The following is a 22011-nucleotide window of genomic DNA, read 5'->3' on the forward strand; positions in this document are numbered from 1 at the left end:
TAACAATATCATACACAAATGGTTTTTCATCCAGTCAATAGATGGAGAATAAAATTTTATTTTTTATAAATGTTGTGCAAGTCTACCCCACACTAACCGAAATAGCTTTCAGAATCCATCATCAGACTTTTTGACTTCTTTCCAAACGACATCTTCTGGAAGCTGGTGATCCAGTCTTTGTTTTTGTTGATTGTCACTGCTCCAGCCCAAGTGTATGCTCCGGGACCCCCAAACAGGCTGAAGTTCTGTCAAAAAACGAAAAAGGCAGATTACATTTCATGTTTACAGCAGTTCTGACCACATACAAAGTTTTTGTCTGCAGCCTGATGGAGTACTGCTCTCCCCACTGGGGTGGTGCTCCTGCCTCACACCTAACTCGGCTTCACACTTTGGAAACCAAGGCATTCAGGATCATTGGTATCTCCCGTGATGAGGCTGAGTTTTTGGGCCTCTCACTCTGTCACCGCAGGCATGTCTGTGGTCTTTCTGTCTTCTACCGTCTCCTCTCCATCTCGCCCCCCCCCGCTCTGGCTGCAATATGTCCCCCCCCCATATTTCCGCAGGGCACTCAAGGTCCACCAGCAACCCCCTTCTTGTAAAACTACAAAAATCGCGAATCACTGCTCACCTTTACTCTTTCACTCCTCTTTTTTCCTGCCTTTGGAATAAACTCCCTCACTCTCATCAATCCCATTCTTCCCTCCAAGCCTTTGAAACAGCTGTTCACCACCACCTCTTATCTTCCCCCATCCAAAACCACAATCTTTTCTACCCCTGTTAATCCACCCCAAATCTACCTCCTTCAAATTTTCTGCTTTCCTTCCTGAAAGTCCCTGTGGTGTCCATCATGTATACCCCATGTTCCCCACCACATCCCTTTCCCATCCACAAATATCCTGTCTCTGTTCCCCACTGTCTTGTTTTTCCCACTCCCGCCCCTCTTGTCTCCTGCCCCCCCTCCCCCATTGTTGTGTGTTGTGTTTTCGCTCTCAGACAAGCCTCGACAATGCATACAAAAATAAATAAAAGTTCTTAAAAACAACTTGGTCTGATTGATATTCCGATCTCAACAGATCAGCTCATGAATCTGGGAGCCTGTGTTCAAATCCAAAATACAGCATTGATTTGCCCCATTGTCTACTCATATCCTTGTTCGACGTGCAAAACATGTACAAACTCCTCCTTTGGGCAGACAAACTAGAAGAAAAACAAGTTGAGGTACATTCAAAGTACTCCACCCTGTGACAAATTAATAAATAACAAATCCTCCAGCACGTGACATTGCTCGGGTGCCTTCGGTGCCCGGCGATGCCACCGTGCAGCACATAGAGATGGAATTGGAAGGGAGCAGTGTACAATAATTGATTGAGTAATTGCCAAATTAAAATAAATAAATAATAATCGTAAAATAATTGATTTCTCAAACAATTGCCGAAAAACATACCGAAACAACCAAATTTCATCTGAATCTGTAACTTTTTGAAAATTAAGCAATTCATCATGAAATGAATTTAATCGATTAATTGATTAATCAATAAATCAAAAACACCTCTGCCTAAATCATATAAAATTGTATTTCAGCAACAAAATATGGTATATAGATGATCTAGGTGTCAAAATGCACAGGATTACGAAAGAAGATGACATAGAATAATTACTGACCCATGAAACCAATTCCTGACCTCCGAAAATGAGTTCAAAGGTCAAAAATAGACGTCTTATCACTAAAATATCATATCAAATATCATATTGGTAACAGTAACAGAATTATACCAATATACAAACTAGGTATGAAATGGATTCTTCACCACCAAAATATGAGGTTAATGGTCAAAATAAGCAGGGGGGGGGGGTAAAGTTCATTAGTGTCAAATAGTTTGTGTATGTAAAGTATATGTGAATTTATAATCAACAATTTGCAGAATACTACTCACAACTTATAACTTACAGTATCTATTGGCAACAACAAATTAATAATACTCAGTCTGTTTCCTCTTCATCGCTACCAATTTCGTCTTCTGCATCTATGCTATCTGTTCCATTGTCGCAATGCCCACAGCACACTCCACATGCAGATACACACGACATGCGAGCTTTCATGCAGCTGCATCTCATTGTTTGACATTGCCTCTCCCCTTCCTTGCAGTTGCAACAAATTACTTTCAGAAGGTTGTCTGGCGCGATCCCAACAGATAGCATTTTTGGTCTGAGTTTTCTGTTGGAATCTAACTCCCATCCTCTTCCTTTGGGATCAAGAATAGAGGTGTCAAGATGCTTCCATACCACAACTTGAAGATGGACACGAAGGGAATGTTGAGCTGTTGCATGTTCCATTGGTGGTAGGCGGTCAGGATCGATTTTGCCCTTGGCTGCTTGCTTCTTGAACTTCATGTAGCGAGACTTTTCTAGGGGAGTATCCCCACAGCCATATGTGATCTGCATGGCTTTTAATCCAGCTGTTCGAATTATGGAGTCGGTTGAAGTGGGACTTGTGAATGCAGTAATGACACTGGCAGGAAATCCGCATTTGTTGAGAGCACATTTGGTATGTCCATGAATGCATGAAACAGTGTCGTTTCCAGACCAGCCATACTTGAAGAGGAACTCTTCTTTGTCTCCGATGTGTATGCTAGAGATGTCGTAAAGACCACCAAAATCTGCTTGTAAATACAAATTAGTACAGTGGATAGGCCTATGATAGCAGAGCAATTTCAAAATATCAGTGTCCTGGGCAATAACAACTGGGGATTTAACACTTGCGACCAAGTCCATTGCAGACCTAACAATCAGCGTGTCACCATCATCTTTTGCTTGGCATACAGTGATATTGTGGCTTGCCATCTCTGCAGATATCATCATGATTAAGGCTCCTTTGTTCTTCTCATTTGCCAGGAAAACCTCTCTGTCACATGATATAGTCAATTCCGGTGTCACCCTCATGTCCGGAGAAACCTTCTTCCCAGCCATCCGCCGCATATGTTCATGGTCTTTCGTTGATGATTCCTCCCCGTAGCCATCAAACACTACAGAAGCATCCTTGAATTTGTTGTCAACATATCTGACATATGTATCAACTATAGTCTTGATGGTTGCACCGCTGGACCACTTTACCTGATGAAGTAGCCACCCTCCATCAACAACATGCATCTTGCTGTTTATGTCCACGTCAAGTTTTGTAGCTGTTTCCTTGAGCATCTTGCCAAATTCATGCTTTTTGGGTTTTCTCATCATACGATCCATTGCGAAGAGAGATGTTGGGACCGGGGTCAGCTCAAATTTGAACATGTGTTCGATCCCTTCATCTCTCTCTCTGCCATGAAAATCAGTCCATTGAAAAGAAGGGTCTTTTCGATGTAGATCTTCTTGTCGCCTACCTTTACTTTCTTCTGAAGTTCAGCCAGATTTTTGCATTTCTTTGCTGTCTTCATGCTCTTAACCGGTGACTCATTATCAAGATCCTTTTGCATTTCATGGCCTATCCTCACTGCATCATCACAGTTGACAATTGACTTGGTAGTTATTACTTCACTAGACAGCGAAGTAATGGTGTTGGGGTCTTTTACCTGAAATGAAAAATGAAATATTATTTTACATAGCCAAGATGATAAGTAAATGTTCCACAAATAGTAACTGAAATGTGGAATGATTTCTGTGCTACTATTAGTAGCTTTCCTGCTTCTGAAAAGTCCTCGCTACATATTTCACATATATCCATCCTGGTAATTTTGTTATTTTACAGTATTGTTCCAAAGGCCTCAGGGAACTTTTGGGACATCTCACTGCACTGGGGTAATCAAGGTACATGTAGGCTAGCTAGGATTTCTCAGTAATAACTCCTGAAACAAAGACAAAACAAAGACTTCATTCATGCAATTTATAGTGTTTTAGTCTAGGGGCAATGACATTTGATCCCAAGAAAGGTAATTTCCCCCTCCCCCTCTGCTCTTGGAATAAATAATAACCCCCATATCTACCATGTAAGTTGAAATTAACCTCTTCGGTTTGTTTTTTGCTCATTTTTATATAATATGGTAATTTTCCTGTTATAAATATGACATTTTAGTGATAAAACAGCTTTTTTGACCTTTGACCTCATTTTCAGAGGTCAGGATTTGGTCCCAAGGGTCGATAATTATCTTTTGTCATCTTCTTTTGTAATTCTGTGCATTTTGACACCAAGATCATCTATATACTAATATATCATGTTTTGTTGCTGAAATATAATTTTTAGTGATTTAGGCAGGGGTCAATGACCTTTGACCTCTAATAAAAAAGTTTCCCCAACCCCTATCCCCCCTTACTTTTTTTGGAAGTTGTCCATACCCATACCCACCAAAATCAGTTGAAACTAGCTTCTTTTAAATTTTTTCACAGATTGGCTAATATATGGCTAATTTAGGATTACTATGAGTTTCCTCTGCTGGGTAGTGCATTTCACAGCAAATACTCAACCATGAGTTCCAAGGAGCTTTCAAAAGACCTCAGGGATAAAGTTGTGGAAAGGAACAGATCAGGGTTTGGGTATAAAAATATTTCAAAGGCCTTGAATATCCCATGGAGCATAGTCAAGATGATCATTACGAAGTGGAAGGCATATGGTACCACGAAGTCCTTGCCTATACCAGGCCGTCCCTCCAAACTGGATGACCAAGGAAGGAGGAGATTGAAGGACCAATAGCCCAATGGCAACTTTGAAAGAGCTACAGGCCTTCATGGCAAAGACTGGTCATGGTGTGCATGTGACAACAATATCCCAAGCACTCCATAAGTTTGGCCTATACTGTATTGTGGCAAGAAGGAAGCCATTACTCAAAAAAACCCACCTTGGAGCATGTTTGAGGAATACAAAAAACACTCCAGAGATGCTGAAGCCATGTGGCAAAACGTTTTGTGGTCTGATGAAACCAAGATGGAACTTTTTGGCCTAAATGCAAAAGGTTACGTTTGCCACAGACCCATCACAGCACATCACCCAAAGAACACCATCCCTTCTGTGAAGCATGGTGGTGGCAGCATCATATTGTGGGGATGTTTCTCATCAGCAGGGACTGAGGCACTTGTCAGGGTAGAAGGGAAAATGGATGGAGCAAAATACAGAAAAATTCCAGAGGAAAACCTGCTGCCCTCTGCACGAAAGCTGAAATTGGGACAGACATTCACCTTTCATCATGAGCCTGGTGTTGGCGCAGTGGTTAGGGCAGTGGCTTGGGACCCAAAAGGTCCTGAGATCAAGCCCTGTTGGGACACTGAATTAATATATGTATATATATCAAGTCGAAAGCACCAGGGGGTTGACTCAGCCTGCCATCCTTCCGAGGTCGGCGAAATGAGTACCAGTTGTACTGGGCCCGGTGTATGCCCCAGTTAGAATAGGTGTACCATATCCCTGTGTGTCGTAAGAGGTGACCAGGGTTGCGTCAGGAAGGGCATCCAGCGTAAAAACCTATGCAAAATCATTATGCGGATAACAAAACGAATTTCCATACCGGATCGGTTGAGGCCCGGGTTACCAACGACCGCCACCAGTACCGGTGGTCAGCAAGGTACCAGTGGAAATTGTATAGAGCGAAATGGAGACGGTTGATCCGCTGTGGCGAGCCCTAACGGGAGCTAGCCGAAAGAAGAAGAAGAGAAGATTCAGCTTTCATCATGACAATGACCCGAAGCACACAGCCAAAGTTACACTGGAGTGGCTAAGGAAGAAAAAGATAAATGTCGTTGAGTGGCTGAGTCAGAGCCCCGACCTAAATCGAACTGAAAATCAGTGGCATGACTTGAAGATTGCTGTCCATAAACGCTCCCCATGCAACTTGACTGAGCTTGAACCATTTTGTACAGAAGAATGGGCAAATATTGCCCAATCAAGGTGTGCAAAGTTGGTGTAGACCTATCCCAACATACTCACAGCTGTAATTGCTGTCAAAGGCGCTTCCACCAAGTATTAACTCAGGGGGTGGACATTTATCCAACCAAGATATTCTAGTTTTGAGTTTTTAATTAATTTTTTGAAATCTGTGGAATTCATTTTTCACTTCAAAGTTGTATTGTGGGTTATGGTGTGTAAATAAAGGTGGAAAAAGTATGATTTAATGCAATTTAATTACAAGCTATCGAACAACAAAAGTTGAAAATTTTGAAGGGTGTTTAGACTTTCTATAGGTACTGTATTACATCCTTTCATTTATTTGTCACACAAAATACACAACACATAACAAGTCTTGGGGAGGGTCTGCAATCTCTGATTGCTCTTTCTTGTTTGGCAATGTAAACGCGAAGGTGTTTATTCTTTTAAAGAGCTTTTTGAGTCATGCTGCATTCAGTGCAAAAACGGTAGGTTTTGAGCAATTAATGAGTGTAATGTAGTTCAAAACTGAGTGGATGTGGAACACTGTGTGAATGCTCATGGTACAGCTTTGCTTGCGCAGATGAAGCACAAATGACCAGCAAAACCCACATATTTATTAAGACCAGAAAGACTCACCTTTCCAAGGTAAGCACTGATACCGCTGCTCATCATTTCCAACTGGAAATTGCCTGAGTTTGTGCTGGAGTCTGCACAACGTGGAGACAAATGCATACACTTGTCAAGTGTTTGTGGAACAGCAAAGGATGATAGATAGACAACAATAATAGTAATAAAAATAAACTAGGACACTCGGTAGAGTGCATAACTCCGCCACACAATTCCTGATCCACGAGAACATATCACGCCCATTACATTTTTGAAATATCATGCTATACATTACTATATAATATCGTTTTTGGCCATATCTCTCAATGGTGAAGAATCACTTAAAAAATTAAATAATTCTTGTATCCAGATCCAGATTCGGATCTTCACCAAAATCGAATCAATTCGTCCTTGCCGTGCAACCAACGTGTCCACGAAATTTCATCCGAATCCGTCCTCAATCTTTTGAGATATCGTGCTATATATTAGTGTAGCCCAATCTCTCAATGGTGAAGAATCACTTTAAAAATTCTAGTAGTCGGATCCGAATCTGGATCTTCACCAAAATCTAATCAGTTCATCCTTGTCACACACCCAACCGGTCCACAAAATTACACCCAAATCCATCCAAACTTTTTGAGATATCCTGCACACAAACAAACAAACAGACAAACAAACAAATGAGATTGCTCGTTGAGCGAGGAATTACTGGAATAACTTTGTCATATCTCCATGATCTCTGAAAAAAACAAAAACCTGGAAATCAATTTGGTTCTTATAAGTCAATAGTGCTACTGTTTAATGAGTTTTCGCACTTAGTTTGGTCATGATCATAACTTGGAAGCCAATCGGATTTTAAATGGCGTTTTTATCGCAATTTAAAATTTTTGACCCGACCCCCCCTGACATTCGACTCCCGACCGCTAAGAAGGGTGTTAGTGTGACACCCCAATGAGACATATGGTTGGATGCAGAATTGGAAGTTGCACATTTTGGATTTGGTTTGAAGTCGATACGACCATTTTAGCGGACGTTATTGCGAAAATAAGAATTTCGGTTTTCGGTGACCTTGACCTTGACCTTTGACCTAGATTCACCAAAAACGACAAGTGTCTAAGGTGGACCATGGCCGACGTCTGTACCCAGTTTGGTAATGATCGCTGAAACGGTGTGGCTGCTACAGGGTAAACAAACACATAAACAAACAGACAGACAGACACAGAATGACACACAACCGACCAACATAATTGCCGAAATCCGAAGGATTCTGGCAATTAACAAGAAGATGTCATGCAGAGCATGATACTTGCAAAATCCATGAAACAAATTTGACCTCAAAAATAATTGGTGGTTGAATTCAACGACCAAATATGCAAATCATCTTCAAATTTCAAGTGAATCAGATGAAAATTGACAATTTTAGAAATCTCAAAGTTGTTGACCTTTGGCCTATGTTGACCTTTTGACCTCAAAAACAATAGGATTTTTCCTTATGAAAAACTCCACCATGTGGTGAAGTTTCGTGAACATCAGTTTAAAATTGTGACCTGTCGGTGACAAAGAGAAAACAGATAAACAGACAAACAGACAGAATAACAAAATCGACTGACCAATACACTTGAAAAATCTTCTATTTTGCAAGTAACAAACAGACAGAAAGCGGTAAAACATAACCTCCTTCACCTTCGGTGGTGGATGTAAAAAAAAATTTAAACGGTCGTGGCTTTCTGTGTGCTGATCACCTGCTAATTTTCCTCCATGGCTGCTTGAGCCCATGGAGTTGGCACCCTTGTGTAAAATAATAGGATACTGTATTTTCATCATCAACCTATGTAGCACAATGTTCTGCCCCTAAGTGGTGTGTGAGGCACTTCCTGATTCTTCATTCACCTCACCTTTTTAAAAAGAGATGGGAGAGGGTATTGTAATCGGTGTGTGTGCCAGTCATTCAGAGTCTGAACGCAGAGCGATTTTAATATCGCACCTGAAGCAGCCTTAAGCACAGTTTGAAAAATTTGTCTCATGTCACTCCAATATTTTTGCTTCTAGTTTAACCATAAATATATTTAGTACCATACCTTGAAACTGTGTCCATTTCTGTGTGTACGTTTGCCTGCACTACCTATGGTTTGAGGTATGATGCAGGGCCTACAAGCACCACAAGCACACTCAACTAACCATCAGGATGGTTTGACTGCAAGATTGCACAATTTTACCATAACATTCTTAGCTTATCTGAAATTGGAATTCCAGATAAGGTATTGTCATCATGCACCATCCATCTGTCCATCTGTCCATCCCCAATTTCGACTTCTTCGGCCAAACGGCTGGGCCGATGCAACTGAAAGATGGCAGCAAGGTTCCGCTCCTGACTGGTAATGGGAATTGCAAAGCTCATTCCGGTCATGTGACTAAGTTGGTGAAAATGGCGGACTTAGTAAATTCCTTCAAAAATCTTCTCCAGACCCACCAGTCAGAATGCTACCAAATTTGGGTTGCAAAATGAGGTCAAGGTAGGGATGTTAAATTATGGAGGTCATGCCGATCACTTGACCGGAAGTGTGTCAAAATGGCCGATTTAGTCAATTTTTGGGGAAATCACGTAAATTCCTTCAAAAATATTCTCTAAATCCACCAGTCAGAATGCTACCAAATTTGGGTTACATTTGGCCAGGGCTCAGATAAGCTACAGGTCCAGTGATCCAATTTTTATATCTAATTTAGATATATGTTGATTCTATTTTTTACCTTGAAAGAATGCAATATGTCCAAGTTAGAGGTGATTAATCATGTGTTTTATAACTCCTATAGTCATTTCACCTTGTAGTATGGCTGTGCCTTTCCATGTTGTTGTCAAGGGCCATACTTTTCTTATCACTACTTCTGAGAGAGGAGGTTTGTTTGTGTGACAGGTATCTTGATAGTTCACACTATAAATTAATTTGTACCAATGATTATACAGTGCAGGGTAACCTTTACTAAATATGAACCATTACCAAGGTATTTTACACGATTAATATGGATGTGGGATTTATTTGGTGACTTATTAACCACACATTTAAAAAAAAAATTTATGTTAAAGACATCTGTCACTGACTGTATAGTCCTCCTCAAGGCCAGGCCTCAAAAAACAGAACAGAACTGAAGAAATAGAGACGTGAAGAGAAGGAAAAATAATGTAAGAGTTTTTGAGGAACTGAAAAACCTACCTTTTGAAAAGGGGCAGGTTATAACTATTAGGAAAGACATGAGAAGGTAAATAATTCCAGAGATTAGCTGTGAAGGGAAAGAAACGGACCACCCTTAAGTCGTCAATGGCCACACAATGTATCCCAGCCTTGAGTTGCTTACGGCCACACAACGATCATGTGATGTAGTGGCTTGCTGAGCATTTTGTGGTCTAGCTAATGGTGGAGGTATACAAGCAGCCCGTTCTCGGGAGCAGAAACAAAAGTATGTCTGTAGAAAAGGGAAAGAGACAACATTACAGCGAAATTTGAGCAAGTTGAGTTTTGAGGTCAGATTGGGCACTTGCAGCCGCATATTCTCCAAAGAACGTGAAAAGCTATTGTAACTGTGCTGTGCGTCAGATCTACTGTAATTTATTTTCCTTAAGGCCCAGTCACACCTTGACGTTTTAGCCAGCATTGGCAACGTATAAAAATGTATGTAAAACGCTGGCTTACGCTGAACTTTTGATTTTTTTTAAAGATTCGGACATATTCATAACGAGTTGGTTGTATGCATAACATATTAGTAACGGACACATAACGTTTCGTTGTGTTATAGATAACTTATACCAACGAATGCTTCGCCTGTTGTCGGCGTTCACAACCTATGCCCAACGATAGTCTAACTTATGCATAGCGTGCTGCACGTATCGCCGACGATCACGTGGCGTAGCCTATTAAAAGGCTGCCGCACAATGATTCAAATCATGACCGCCGGAGAAATGGAAGTGTCAACATCGCAGTCACACCTTGGCGATCTTGCCAGCGTATGCCGACCTCTGAAAAATGCGGCTAAAACGCTGGCGCACGTCGAAAACGGTATGCTTAAGTTTGGTATACATAAATAGAACGCTGAAGTACGCTATCATACGTCGTAGTAAGTGGAGTACGTCTTGTTTTTTTAAACATGTTAAAAATTTTACGACGTACTTGTCGTATGCCTCACACGTTCCGCATGCGATGGGAATAAGTTGTACGCACGATATAAGATCGTTGGCACACGTCGACAAAAGTTACTTGTAAGTTACTCATAAGTCGAAACACGTCGAGGTAATGGTTAGTGTCAGTGTTCCAGACTCCCTGGTTGTTTTTTTTGGTTTTTTTCTTCGGTACAACGGTGATGTTGACACTTCGATTTCTGGTGCAGTTATAATATAATATAATTAATAGGCTGCCGCTCAATGATTTAAATCATAACCACACTAGAAATCGAAGTGTCAACATCACCATCATACCGAAAAAAAAACAAAAAACCAGGGAGTCTGGAACACTGACGCTAACCATTACCTTGACGTGTTTCGACTTATAAGTAACTTACAAGTAACGTGTGTCGACGTGTGTCAACGATCGCGTAACGTGCCTACAACACGTTACTCATAGGTTAGAAAAAAGTTTCGGGTATGCTAAACATTACCTCGACGTGTTTCGACTTATGATTAACTTACAAGTAACGTGTGTCGACGTGTGTCAATGATCGCATAACGTGCCTACAACTTATGGCCAGCATAGCGGAACTTGTGAGTTATACGCTGGCATAAGTCGTAAAATTTCAAGCATGCTAAAATTTGAGGACAACCGCAAAGTACAACGATGAAAGCCAGTGTACTATGACGTATGGCAGTGTTTTTCAGCGTGCTCTCAACGTTTCCAAAACTTACCCATAACGTATTCGACGTGTGCCAGCGTTTTAGACAAATTTTTCAAAAATCGGCATAAGCTGGCTAAAACGTCAAGGTGTCACTGGGCCTTTAGCAAGGCTCTGCATTGTTAAACGCTCTGTCTTGTTAGTGAGAGTAACAGGAGCATTTATGGGAGAAGTGGCTACAGTGGCTTTCCTTTTTGAGGAAAGACGGTTGATACTGAATATGAGTACGACCAGAATGTAGATAACCTTGCATTTAGTAGTGAGAGGAAAAAAACTGATCAAGTGTGAGTTTCCATAGAGATCGTTTTTTTGTCAAAACAAAGGCAGGCAGGTTTTTATACAAGGGAACTTAAATACAAGAGGAGGCCATTCGGCCAATTATTCCTGTGCTATACCCACACTCTGTTAACTTTAACTATCAATTTATCAATCTCTGTATTGATTTCTTACTATGAACTAAATTTAATTTGATATCCACATTATGCCTGGTGTTGGCTTAATGGTTTGAGTGATGGGCTTGGGCTTATGATCCTGAGTTCAAACCCCCACTCGGCTGTTGAATTAATACCAGGTGGGGTTGACTATGCCTGTCATCCTTCCGAGGTCGGTAAAATGAGTGCCAGCTTACTGGTATCCTGTGTCGGAGTGGTGACCGGTCCAGGATTGTGTCCAATAACCAAGGAGTCTGCTTAGGCAGCACCAACGCTATGCACAGAGTATGGTCCCAATGGATGGATGGATGGATATCCACATTCCTTTCATAAAATTGACTTGTATAATTTCATTTAATCTCGAAGCAGGATATTTCGGAGGTGTACTGTCATGCTCATTTTGAGATATGTATACCATTGGATTTTTTAAACATCCACAACCTAAATGCAGATGGTGAAACTGACCTAATGAACCCATCTTAATGAAAGACAGTACTTCCTGCTGGCACTTTTAATTGTTTTTGACTGCTCAGGAAGAACAAGTCTGTGACCACAACTTGGTGCTGAGCACACTATTAAGTAATCTCTCCTGTAATATTTAGCCATCACGTCATCTTGCTCAAGTGAGTTATCCAATTTCTAAGATCCTTCAAGATGACAAGGCTCCTCAGTACACAGTCCTTGCACATGTATAAACATAATGACTCAATTCAGCAATTGTTTATATTTTCACTGCTCCCAAACGTCAAAATAAAAAGTATCAAAAGAATGGATCTTTGCATTCGTACTTTGAAAATAAAGTCAAAAGGAGCTCATTCTAAACACGCATTGAAGCATTCTTTCAAGCATAAGTGTCTTACCTTCAATTATGTAGTTTTTATTCTCGAGCCCTGCTTTTGTTTCATTTAAGGCCTTAAAGTTCTCGACCCTGAACACGTGCTTATCCAGTGGCTTGGAGGCAATTTCTTCAAGTTCATCTTCATCAACTTCAGTTCCAACCTTGAGGAATGCAAAATGTTTTTCATTTTGGTGAATTAGAAAGACAACATTTTGGCTGTTTCAAGCAGAAACATACACTTATGGTGCACCATGGTGCAACTGGAAATAAGGCACCATGGTGCAACTTTGTAAAAAACGTTTTGTTCACAATACAATTTTGCCTTTTGTCATCAAGTGTGTAAACATATTCCAGTGAACATGTCGTGAGTAGCACTTGAGCGCTATACAATGGCTTTGTTATAATCGAATATGACATCCATTGGAGCACAAGTCGACCTTGAACGGCACTCGTTAGAGCACATACCTCCGCCAGGCTGAACAGTTTACGTTTTGTATCCCACTGATAGGCCGGATCTGTTTCCAGACCTGAACCAAAATCGAATCGGCTTGTTCTAATCACCTACCCAACTCATTCACCTTGTTTTGTCATAACTTGTCCACAACTTTTTGAAATATCATGCTGTATATCGTCTTTGGCCCCTTCTATGAATGGTGAAGAATCACTTTGTAAATAAATAAAAATCCTCTTGTTTGGCACATAGTAAAAAACACCATTTTACTTTGTGCCAGTGCACCGTGGGTTTGCTTTGTGTGAGCAAGTGTTTGTGGCATCCGGCCCTTTTGAAGAAAATGTCAAAGTTTGAGCAATGTGAAAACATGACATTTTCTTTGATGCATGGCGAGACGGCTACAGAAACACACAAAATGCTTGTAATGGTCTACGCAGATGGAAATGTGATAAAGAAGACTGTTTTCAAGTGGTTTCAAAGGTCTCAGGAAGGAAATGAGTCTCTGGAAGTTGACAAAAGAAGCGATCGTCCGTCAACAGCACGAACCGATGAAAACATCGGTCAGGTCAGCACTGTTGTCCATGAAAACTGATGTTTAACCATCTGAGGAAATCGTGGAAGAGACCAGTCTTTCATTTGGTTCCATTCAAGCCATACTGACATACGATTTGAACATGAGGCACATCAGCTAACGCAAGTTCGTTCCGTGCATCCTTACAGCTGAACAAAAAGAAAATCATGTCTTCATTTCAGACAACTTGTTTGATCGATGTGTTTTGGATCCAATATTCTTATCCCAGGTGATAATGGGCGATGAGTCATTAGTTTACGGGTATGACCCAGAAATTAAAGCACAGAGCTCCCAGTGGAAGACACCTGCGTGACTGAGAACTAAAAAGGTGCACCAGTCAAGATCGCAAGTGAAGGTCATACTGATTGCGTTCTTCAACAGGGAAGGAATGGTTAATGCAGAATTTCTTCCCAAAGGTGCCACCATTAATACGGCTTTCTATGTGGAAGTTCTGAAACGTTTGCGAGAGGCAATCAGATGGAGAAGACTAGAATAGTTGAAGAACAGGTGGCTCCTCCATCATGACAGTCCTGCCACACGTCTCTCTATCCAACAATTTTTGTTGGCAAAAAAGCATTCCTGTTGTCCCACATCCACCTCATTCACCTGACTTGGCACCGTGCGACTTCTGGCTGTTCCCCAAATTCAAACAAATGATTAAAGAGAAGTGATTTGACACGATCGACGACATCAAATCCAAAACGACAGACATTCTGAAGGCGATTAACAAAGAGGACTTCCAGAAATGTTTCCGACAATGACAATAATGGTGGAACAAGTGTGGTGCGTGTGCTCGGGAGGGGAGTACTTCGAAGGTGAGTAATAGTGAAAGTGATTAATGTTTAAGAAAATCATTTAATTCTGATATTCCACAAACATTTTGATCACACCTCGTAATTCAATTTAAATAATGGTTTGAACAGGTTTAAAGGCGTATATCAATAAATTATTTCTGGGGCTTTGCTGCCATTTTACCCAGCATCTATTACATGTTACATTAATTGTTACTTCCCAATCTAACATGTTACATTAGTTCTTTGTACCTGGTGTTTGTGTCCTTTATGATGTCCTTTAAAACAGTACATTTCCTGTTTGGAATAATTTTCAATTTTGTTTGACTGCCAGGCAGGCAGACAGTGGGAAAAAATATTATCTTACACCTCTATGTACACGTGCGATCAGAAAGAATTCAGAGATAAAGTACTGATAAATGGCAAACTTGTTTTCCGATTCATATACAAAATATAACATTCAATATAGTCACATGACCTCTCAAACGCTTTAATCATTCAAAAACCGAAAATAGTACAAACACAACATATAATGCATGTCGATTTAATGGTAATTTTACTGCTCATCTCATGGCATAACTCTCAAGGATGAAAAAATAGTTTGTAGAACAAAAGGTTAGCACCTTAGCCAACTTCAACAAATATACACCTTCCAAATATACACTTCGGATATACATCCTACATTCTAAAACAAGCGATTTTGATCCATATACCTAGATAGTTACTTAAAGAGTTGATACATAAATTTGAGTATGCATTCTGATTGTTTGACAACAAAGCAGATGTTGAATGTCTCATTAAACTAAGTGGTGATGATCAAGGGTGATCAGGACAATTGATGCATTTTTAACTCGGGCTGTTATAAGTTCCCATAGGTTGTAGTTTGAAAATTACAAGCTGTATAAATTAAACAAATACTGAATATATATATATATATATATATATATATATATATATATATATATATATATATATATATATATATATATATCTTCTTCTTCTTCTTCTTTCGGCTGCTCCCGATAGGGGTCGCCACAGCGGATCATCCGTATGATCCGCATAGTGATTTGGCACATGTTTTACGCCGGATGCCCTTCCTGACGCAACCCTGGTCGCCTCTTACGACACAGGGATAGGGTATACCTATTTTCACCAGGGTATACACCGGCCCAGTATACTGGTACTCATTTCGCCGACCTTGGCAGGATGACAGGCTGAGTCAACCCCCTGGTGTATTAATTCAGTGGACCAACAGGGCTTGAACTCAGGACCTTTTGGATCCCAAGTCGCTGCCCTAACCACTGCGCCAACACCAGGCTATATATATATATATATATATATATATATATATATATATATATATATATATATATATATATATATATATATATATATATATATATATATATATATATATATATATATATATATATATATATATATATACCAAGTCGAAAACACCAGGGGGTTGGCTCAGCCTGCCATCCTTCCGAGGTCGGTGAAATGAGTACCAGTTGTACTGGGCCCGGTGTATGCCCCAGTTAGAATAATTGTACCATATCCCTGTGTGTCATAAGAGGCGACCAGGGTTGCGTCAGGAAGGGCATCCGGAGTAAAAACCTATGCCAAATGATTATGCGGACAACAAAACGAATTTCCATACCGGATGGTCGAGGCCCGGGTTACCAACGACTGCCACCGGTACTGGTGGTCAGCAGGGTACCAGTGGAAATTGTGCTACTGCTGGGCGAAGGAGGAGAAGGAGACGGGGAAGGCGAGCCCGGAGGCAGTGGGAGAGGGGGAAGGGTAGAAGTGTGCAGGTGAGAGTTGGAACTCTGAATGTTGGGACGATGACTGGCAAAGGGCGAGAGTTGGCTGATATGATGGAGTGAAGAAAGGTGGACATCCTGTGTGTACAAGAGACCAAGTGGATGGGGAGTAAGGCTAGGAGCATTGGAGGTGGTTTCAAACTGTTCTACCATGGTGTGGATGGGAGGAGAAATGGTGTCGGGGTAATCCTGAAGGAAGATTATGTCAAGAGGGTATTGGAGGTGAGGAGAGTGTCTGACCGAGTGATGAGTGAAGTTGGAAATTGAACGGGTGATGATGAATGTCATCAGTGCATATGCCCCACATATGGGGTGTGAGATAGAGTATAAAGAAGATTTCTGGAGTGAGTTAGATGAAGTGGGGAGAGTGTATCCAAGGATGAAAGAGTGGTGATTGGAGCAGATTTCAATGGGCATGTTGGGGAAGGGAATAAAGAGGATGAGGAGGTGATGGGTAGGTACGGTCTCAACAAGAGAAATGTGGAAGGGCAAATGGTGGTAGAGTTTGCAAAAAGAATGGAAATGGCAGTGGTAAATACGTGTTTCAAGAAGAAGGAGGAACACAGGGTGAAATACAAGAGTGGAGGAAAGTGCACACAGGTGGATTACATCTTAAGCAGGAGATGCAACCTGAAAGAGATTAGTGACTGTAAGGTGGTGGCAGGGGAGAGTGTAGCTCGACAGCATCGATTGGTGGTCTGTAGGATGACTTTAGAGGTGAGGTTGAGGAAGAGAGTGAGAGCTGAACCAAGGACCAGATGGTGGAAGCTGAAGGAGGAAGACTGTTGTGTGAAATTTAGGGAGGAGGTGAGACAGGCGTTGTATGGTGGTAAAGATGGGTGGGATGATTGGGCAACTACAGCAGAAGTGGTGAGGGAGATAGCTAGGAAGGTACTTGGTGTGACATCTGGACAGAGGAAGGAAGATAAGGAGACTTGGTGGTGGAACGAGGAAGTACACGAAAGTTTCAGGACGAAGGGGTTGGCGAAAAGGAAGTGGGATAGTCAGAGAGATGAAGAAAGTAGGCAGGAGTACAAGGAGTGGCGGCGAAAGGCAATAAGAGAGGTCGCAAAGGCCAAGGAAAAGGCATACGACGAGCTGTATGAGAAGTTGGATACAAAAGAAGGGGAAAAGGGTTTATACCAATTAGCAAGACAGAGGGCCCGAGCTGGGAAGGATGTGCTGCAGGCTCGGGTGATAAAGGACGCAAATGGGAATGTGCTGACGAGCGAGGATAGTGTGTTGAGAAGGTGGATGGAGTACTTTGAGGAGCTGATGAATTAAGAAAATGAGAGAGAGAGAGAAGGTTGGAAGAGGTGGAGATAGTGAATCTGGAAGTGGGGTGGATCAGTAAGGATGAAGTGAGGACTGCTATGAAGAGGATGAAGAGTGGAAAGGCGGTTGGCCCAGATGACATACCAGTGGAGGCATGGAAGTGCTTAGGAGAGATGGCAGTGGGGTTGTTAACCAGATTGTTTAATAAAGTCTTGGAAAGTGAGAGGATGCCGGAGGAGTGGAGATTAAGTGTACTGGTTCCGATTTTCAAGAATAAGGGTGATGTGCAGAGCTGTGGAAATTACAGAGGGATAAAATTGTTCAGCCACACCATGAAGGTGTGGGGAAGAGTAGTGGAAGCTCGGTTGAGAGGAGAGGTGACGATCTGTGAGCAGAAATATGGGTTTATGCCAGGAAAGAGCACCACTGATGCAATGTTTGCTTTGATAATGTTGATGGAGAAGTATAGGGAAGGCCAGAAGGAGTTACATTGTGTGTTTGTGGATTTAGAGAAAGCTTATGATAAGGTGCCAAGAGAGGAGTTGTGGCATTGTATGAGGAAGTCGGGAGTGGTGGAGAAGTATGTGAGGATCGTGCAGGATATGTATGAGCACAGTGTGACAGCGGTGAGGTGTGCAGTAGGAATGACGGACCGGTTTAAGGTAAAAGTGGGATTGCACCAAGGATCGACTCTGAGCCCTTTCCTGTTTGCAATGGTGATGGACAGGTTGATGGACGAGATCAGACTGGAGTCTCCATGGACTATGATGTTCGCGATGACATCATGATCTGTAGGGAGAGGAGGGAGCAGGCTGAGGTGAGCCTCGAGAGGTGGAGGTACGCACTGGAGAGAAGGGGAATGATAGTCAGTCGGAGTCAGACGGAGTCAGACGGAGTACATGTGCCTAAATGAGAGGGAGGGTGGTGGTATGGTGCGGTTGCAAGGAGTTGAGGTGGGGAAGGTGGATGGGTTTAAATACTTGGGATCAACTGTCCAAAGTAACGGAGCGTGTGGGAGAGAAGTGAAAAAGAGAGTGCAGGCAGGATGGAGTGGTTGGAGAAGAGTTGCAGGAGTGATTTGTGACAGAAGGGTAGCTGCAAGAGTGAAGGGGATAGTATATAAGATGGTAGTGAGACCAGCTATGTTGTATGGTTTGGAGGCGGTGGCACTAACAAAAAGACAGGAAGCGGAGCTGGAGGTGGCAGAGTTAAAGATGCTGCGATTCTCGTTGGGAGTGACGAGGATGGATAGGATAAGAAATGAGTATATTAGAAGGACAGCACAGGTAGGACGGTTTGGAGACAAAGTGAGAGAGGCGAGATTGAGATGGTTTGGACATGTGCACAGGAGGGAAGCGGAATATATCGGGAGAAGGATGTTGAAGGTGGAGCCGCCAGGCAGGAGGAGAAGAGGAAGGCCAAAGAAGAGGTTCATGGATACGGTGAGGACGGACATGCGGGTGGTTGGAGTGTCAATAGAAGATGTGGAGGATAGAGCGAAATGGAGACGGTTGATCCGCTGTGGCGACCCCTAATGGAAGCTCGCCGAAAGAAGAAGAAAATAAATAAAACAAATACAACAAATTAAAACCAGATCAGCCACACATTCAATGATACAAGTCAGAAGTGCAAGAAAAGAAGACATTTGGAGTCCTTATGGCATGCATAAGGCAGTTATACCATTATAAACCAGGGAAGATCCATATACACAAACCTGCCGCACAGCCCCAGTGGCACCATCTCCAAGCCACCACATGCTAACGTGTAAACCTCTAACAACCACCTCACAATAAGGAAAGTTGTTTTGCTAGTTGTTTGTTAGTGCCCTTACTTTTTTGAGCTCTCAAGGTTAATCACAACGAATCTTTATACGATCAGATTTTTAACCACGATGCACTTGAATAGGGGTTTCAAACAGTCATGAGGAGGTCATTTTTCCCATAATCACTCCTTTACACTCTTTACACCCCATGAAGACGTTGAGACCCCTTAGACCTTTACATCCTTGAGATCCCTTCACACCCACTTGGAGCCTTTTGCGACATATACAGTACACCTTCTTTGACCCTTTCGACACTTTTGAGACCTACAGACTTTTTAAGACACTTTAGACAATTTGAGATCATTTGGACACTTTAGAGTTTAGAACCCTTTTGCTCTTGAGACCAATTTAGACCCCTTAGGTCCTTTTATGATCCTTACAAGACCCTTTAAACACTTTAGACACCTTTATGATCCTTCAGAACCTTAAAATACTTTAGACATCTTTGACCCTTTATGCTGTTTAGATCCCTTCGATCCATCAGACCTTAAGACTCTTTTTGACCTTTTAGGATTCTTTCGCCAATTTAGACCCCTTAGAAAATTAAAAAAATTTCCCCAAAAATCCTTTTTGACAACCTTTTTTGTGCACCATTCATGTCGCATCACAAGTTGCAATGACGAATCGAAACTGATATCCCAAAGTGAAACTGATGTTGAAAAGTGAATCTGAAACGACTGATCTATGGATCATCGGATGGGAAACCAGTATGAAATGCTGTGAGAAATACAGAATGCAAATTGCCAAAAGCAAAGCTATGAGGAGTACAGAGAGAGGAGGCAGGTTGGTGACTGAAAAAGCAATGTGGAGAGGGATAGGTGCCTGTCGGTGGTCAGTTGACATGGAAAGAACTTTGCTGATTTTCCATCAGGTTTTAGGCCCAAAACATACCTAAATCCGTTTCCCAGCCGAGCTTTCGTAATATTGTTGTGAATTTGGAAACTTACTGCACTCAACATTCAGTAGTCCCTAGAGAACAGTTATATCGGTAAGTATGTGTTTTATAGATAGCTTCCTTGCCCTTGTCTAATGGGAATTAAATGTACGTGCGCTGTGCGTTATTTTAATAGTTAGGATTTTTACACACCTTATAACAACAACACGCCTTCACCTCGCTTCCTCACATCAACGCCATTGTATACGTGCGTCCGACCACGTACGTGGGCGGAGTTTCCTAGGCCACCAGAGCTCCGACTCCGCCCCCGAGAGATGGAATGTTCCCCGCGACCAATGAGAAGCGAGACGTCTCAGACATCGACTTTCTCATGAACCCTCGACCAATGGGAGGCGTGAGACACCACAGACATCGACTTTCTCACGAACCCCAGACCAATGGGAGGCGGTGATCCTTCCCACAACATCCAATCCTGCAGGAGAAATGCCATATAAGAAACACCAGGGCCTTGGAAAGAGCGTAAACGTCAGGGGTGAACGTCAGGGTTGGGTGATCGGGTTTGAGATGCCAGAGATCGACTCGTCTGGTCTGGTCTGGTCAGCTTGGCAGTGATCGGGTTCGAGGTTCCGGAGATCGACTCGGCTGGTCTGGTCGGCTTGGCAGTGCTTGGGTCGTCTCTCATCTCATCCACCTGGCGTCTGACGCTTTTTGCTTGGAGTGGCATCATGTTGCGGGTTCGAGTCCCCTCGAGCCGGATCGTCGAAGACCACACGAGGTGGACAGGTCCAAGCGCAGGCTCTGGTCGCTAGCTCACCTGTCCTCGAGCTGGAGGCCTTCAATAAAGACCATTGGAGTCCACTTCTGTGTGTGTGTGTGTGTGTGTGTGTGTGTGTGTGTGTGTGTGTGTGTGTGTCTGTGTGTGTGTGTGTGTGTGTCTGTGTGTGGGCCTGTCTTTAAGTAGCAACTGTTAAGTGCCTTGTACATTATTTGCATTTCATTTCTATTAGTCGTGATAACTCTGCTTCTTACGTGCTCCCCTCCTTCCCCACCTATTATAAATAAACCCATGTGTTAAATGTGTCGGTTCGTCCTCGTCCTTTCTTTTATTGGTTTAACACGGTGCGTGTTGGAGAATTAGCCAGGCTGTTGCCGCTGTAAAGGGACATTTGGACTGACGGAAGCTCGGTGACCATCCGCTCGGGTCGCACACGGTTCGAGTACACTAGCGACTCGTTCCGTATGAGTATCGTCGAGGGTGAAGTTCCCCGGTAGTTTGGACCACGTGGGTATTTAGGTAAATTGAAATTGGCAATCGACCCTACCCCAAGTAGTCGATCTATTGGCGGACTTCGGTCCGATAAGGGACCCGTCGGCTCCAGAGATATCCGGGGTGATGACCTATACATTCCAGGTGATCGGTGGAGCCGACTCTACTGCTCCATCTGGTGGTCATGCTCGCAGCCGATACCCAGCCCCATAACAATATCACCCTCACTCCCAAGCAGTACTTCGGAGGTACAACAAGCATGGATTGGAAACCTTCACTGGTGGACTGGAACGAGGTTGCCAAGGTTACCAGCTCCAAACACTGCAATATTTATGCCAAATTCCCATTTCGACCAATAAACACTCATTTGAGGTGAAACATTGCTCATTTGAGGCGAGACGTCATGACGGGTACTCTGCGAGCTTAATGTGTATTTGGTGCATGTCAGAATAAGTGCGACATAATTTATGGAATTAGTGAGACCTTGCGGACAGGTTTCACCAGTTTCTAATTTG

The 22011-nt window shown here is 42.4% G+C and overlaps 1 protein-coding gene and 1 pseudogene across 1 annotated transcript in view; both read right to left on the minus strand.

The window, feature by feature from the left end:
- The window catches only part of LOC147010830 (integrin alpha-X-like), a 217548-nt gene that overhangs the window by 83825 nt on the left and 111712 nt on the right, over positions 1-22011 (minus strand). The window contains exons 10-12 of the mRNA XM_085859953.1: positions 12618-12756; positions 6482-6552; positions 98-245 (exon numbers count right to left, since the gene is read on the minus strand). Coding sequence (XP_085716079.1) covers positions 98-245; positions 6482-6552; positions 12618-12756 — 358 coding nt within the window. The remainder of the gene's footprint in view (positions 1-97; positions 246-6481; positions 6553-12617; positions 12757-22011) is intronic.
- On the minus strand, positions 1836-4321 carry LOC147010831 (uncharacterized; annotated as a pseudogene).

Source organism: Eptatretus burgeri, chromosome 16, assembly GCF_056783735.1.
Source record: "Eptatretus burgeri isolate ZD-2024b chromosome 16, Ebu_testis_v1, whole genome shotgun sequence".
NCBI classification, from domain to species: Eukaryota; Metazoa; Chordata; class Myxini; order Myxiniformes; family Myxinidae; genus Eptatretus; species Eptatretus burgeri.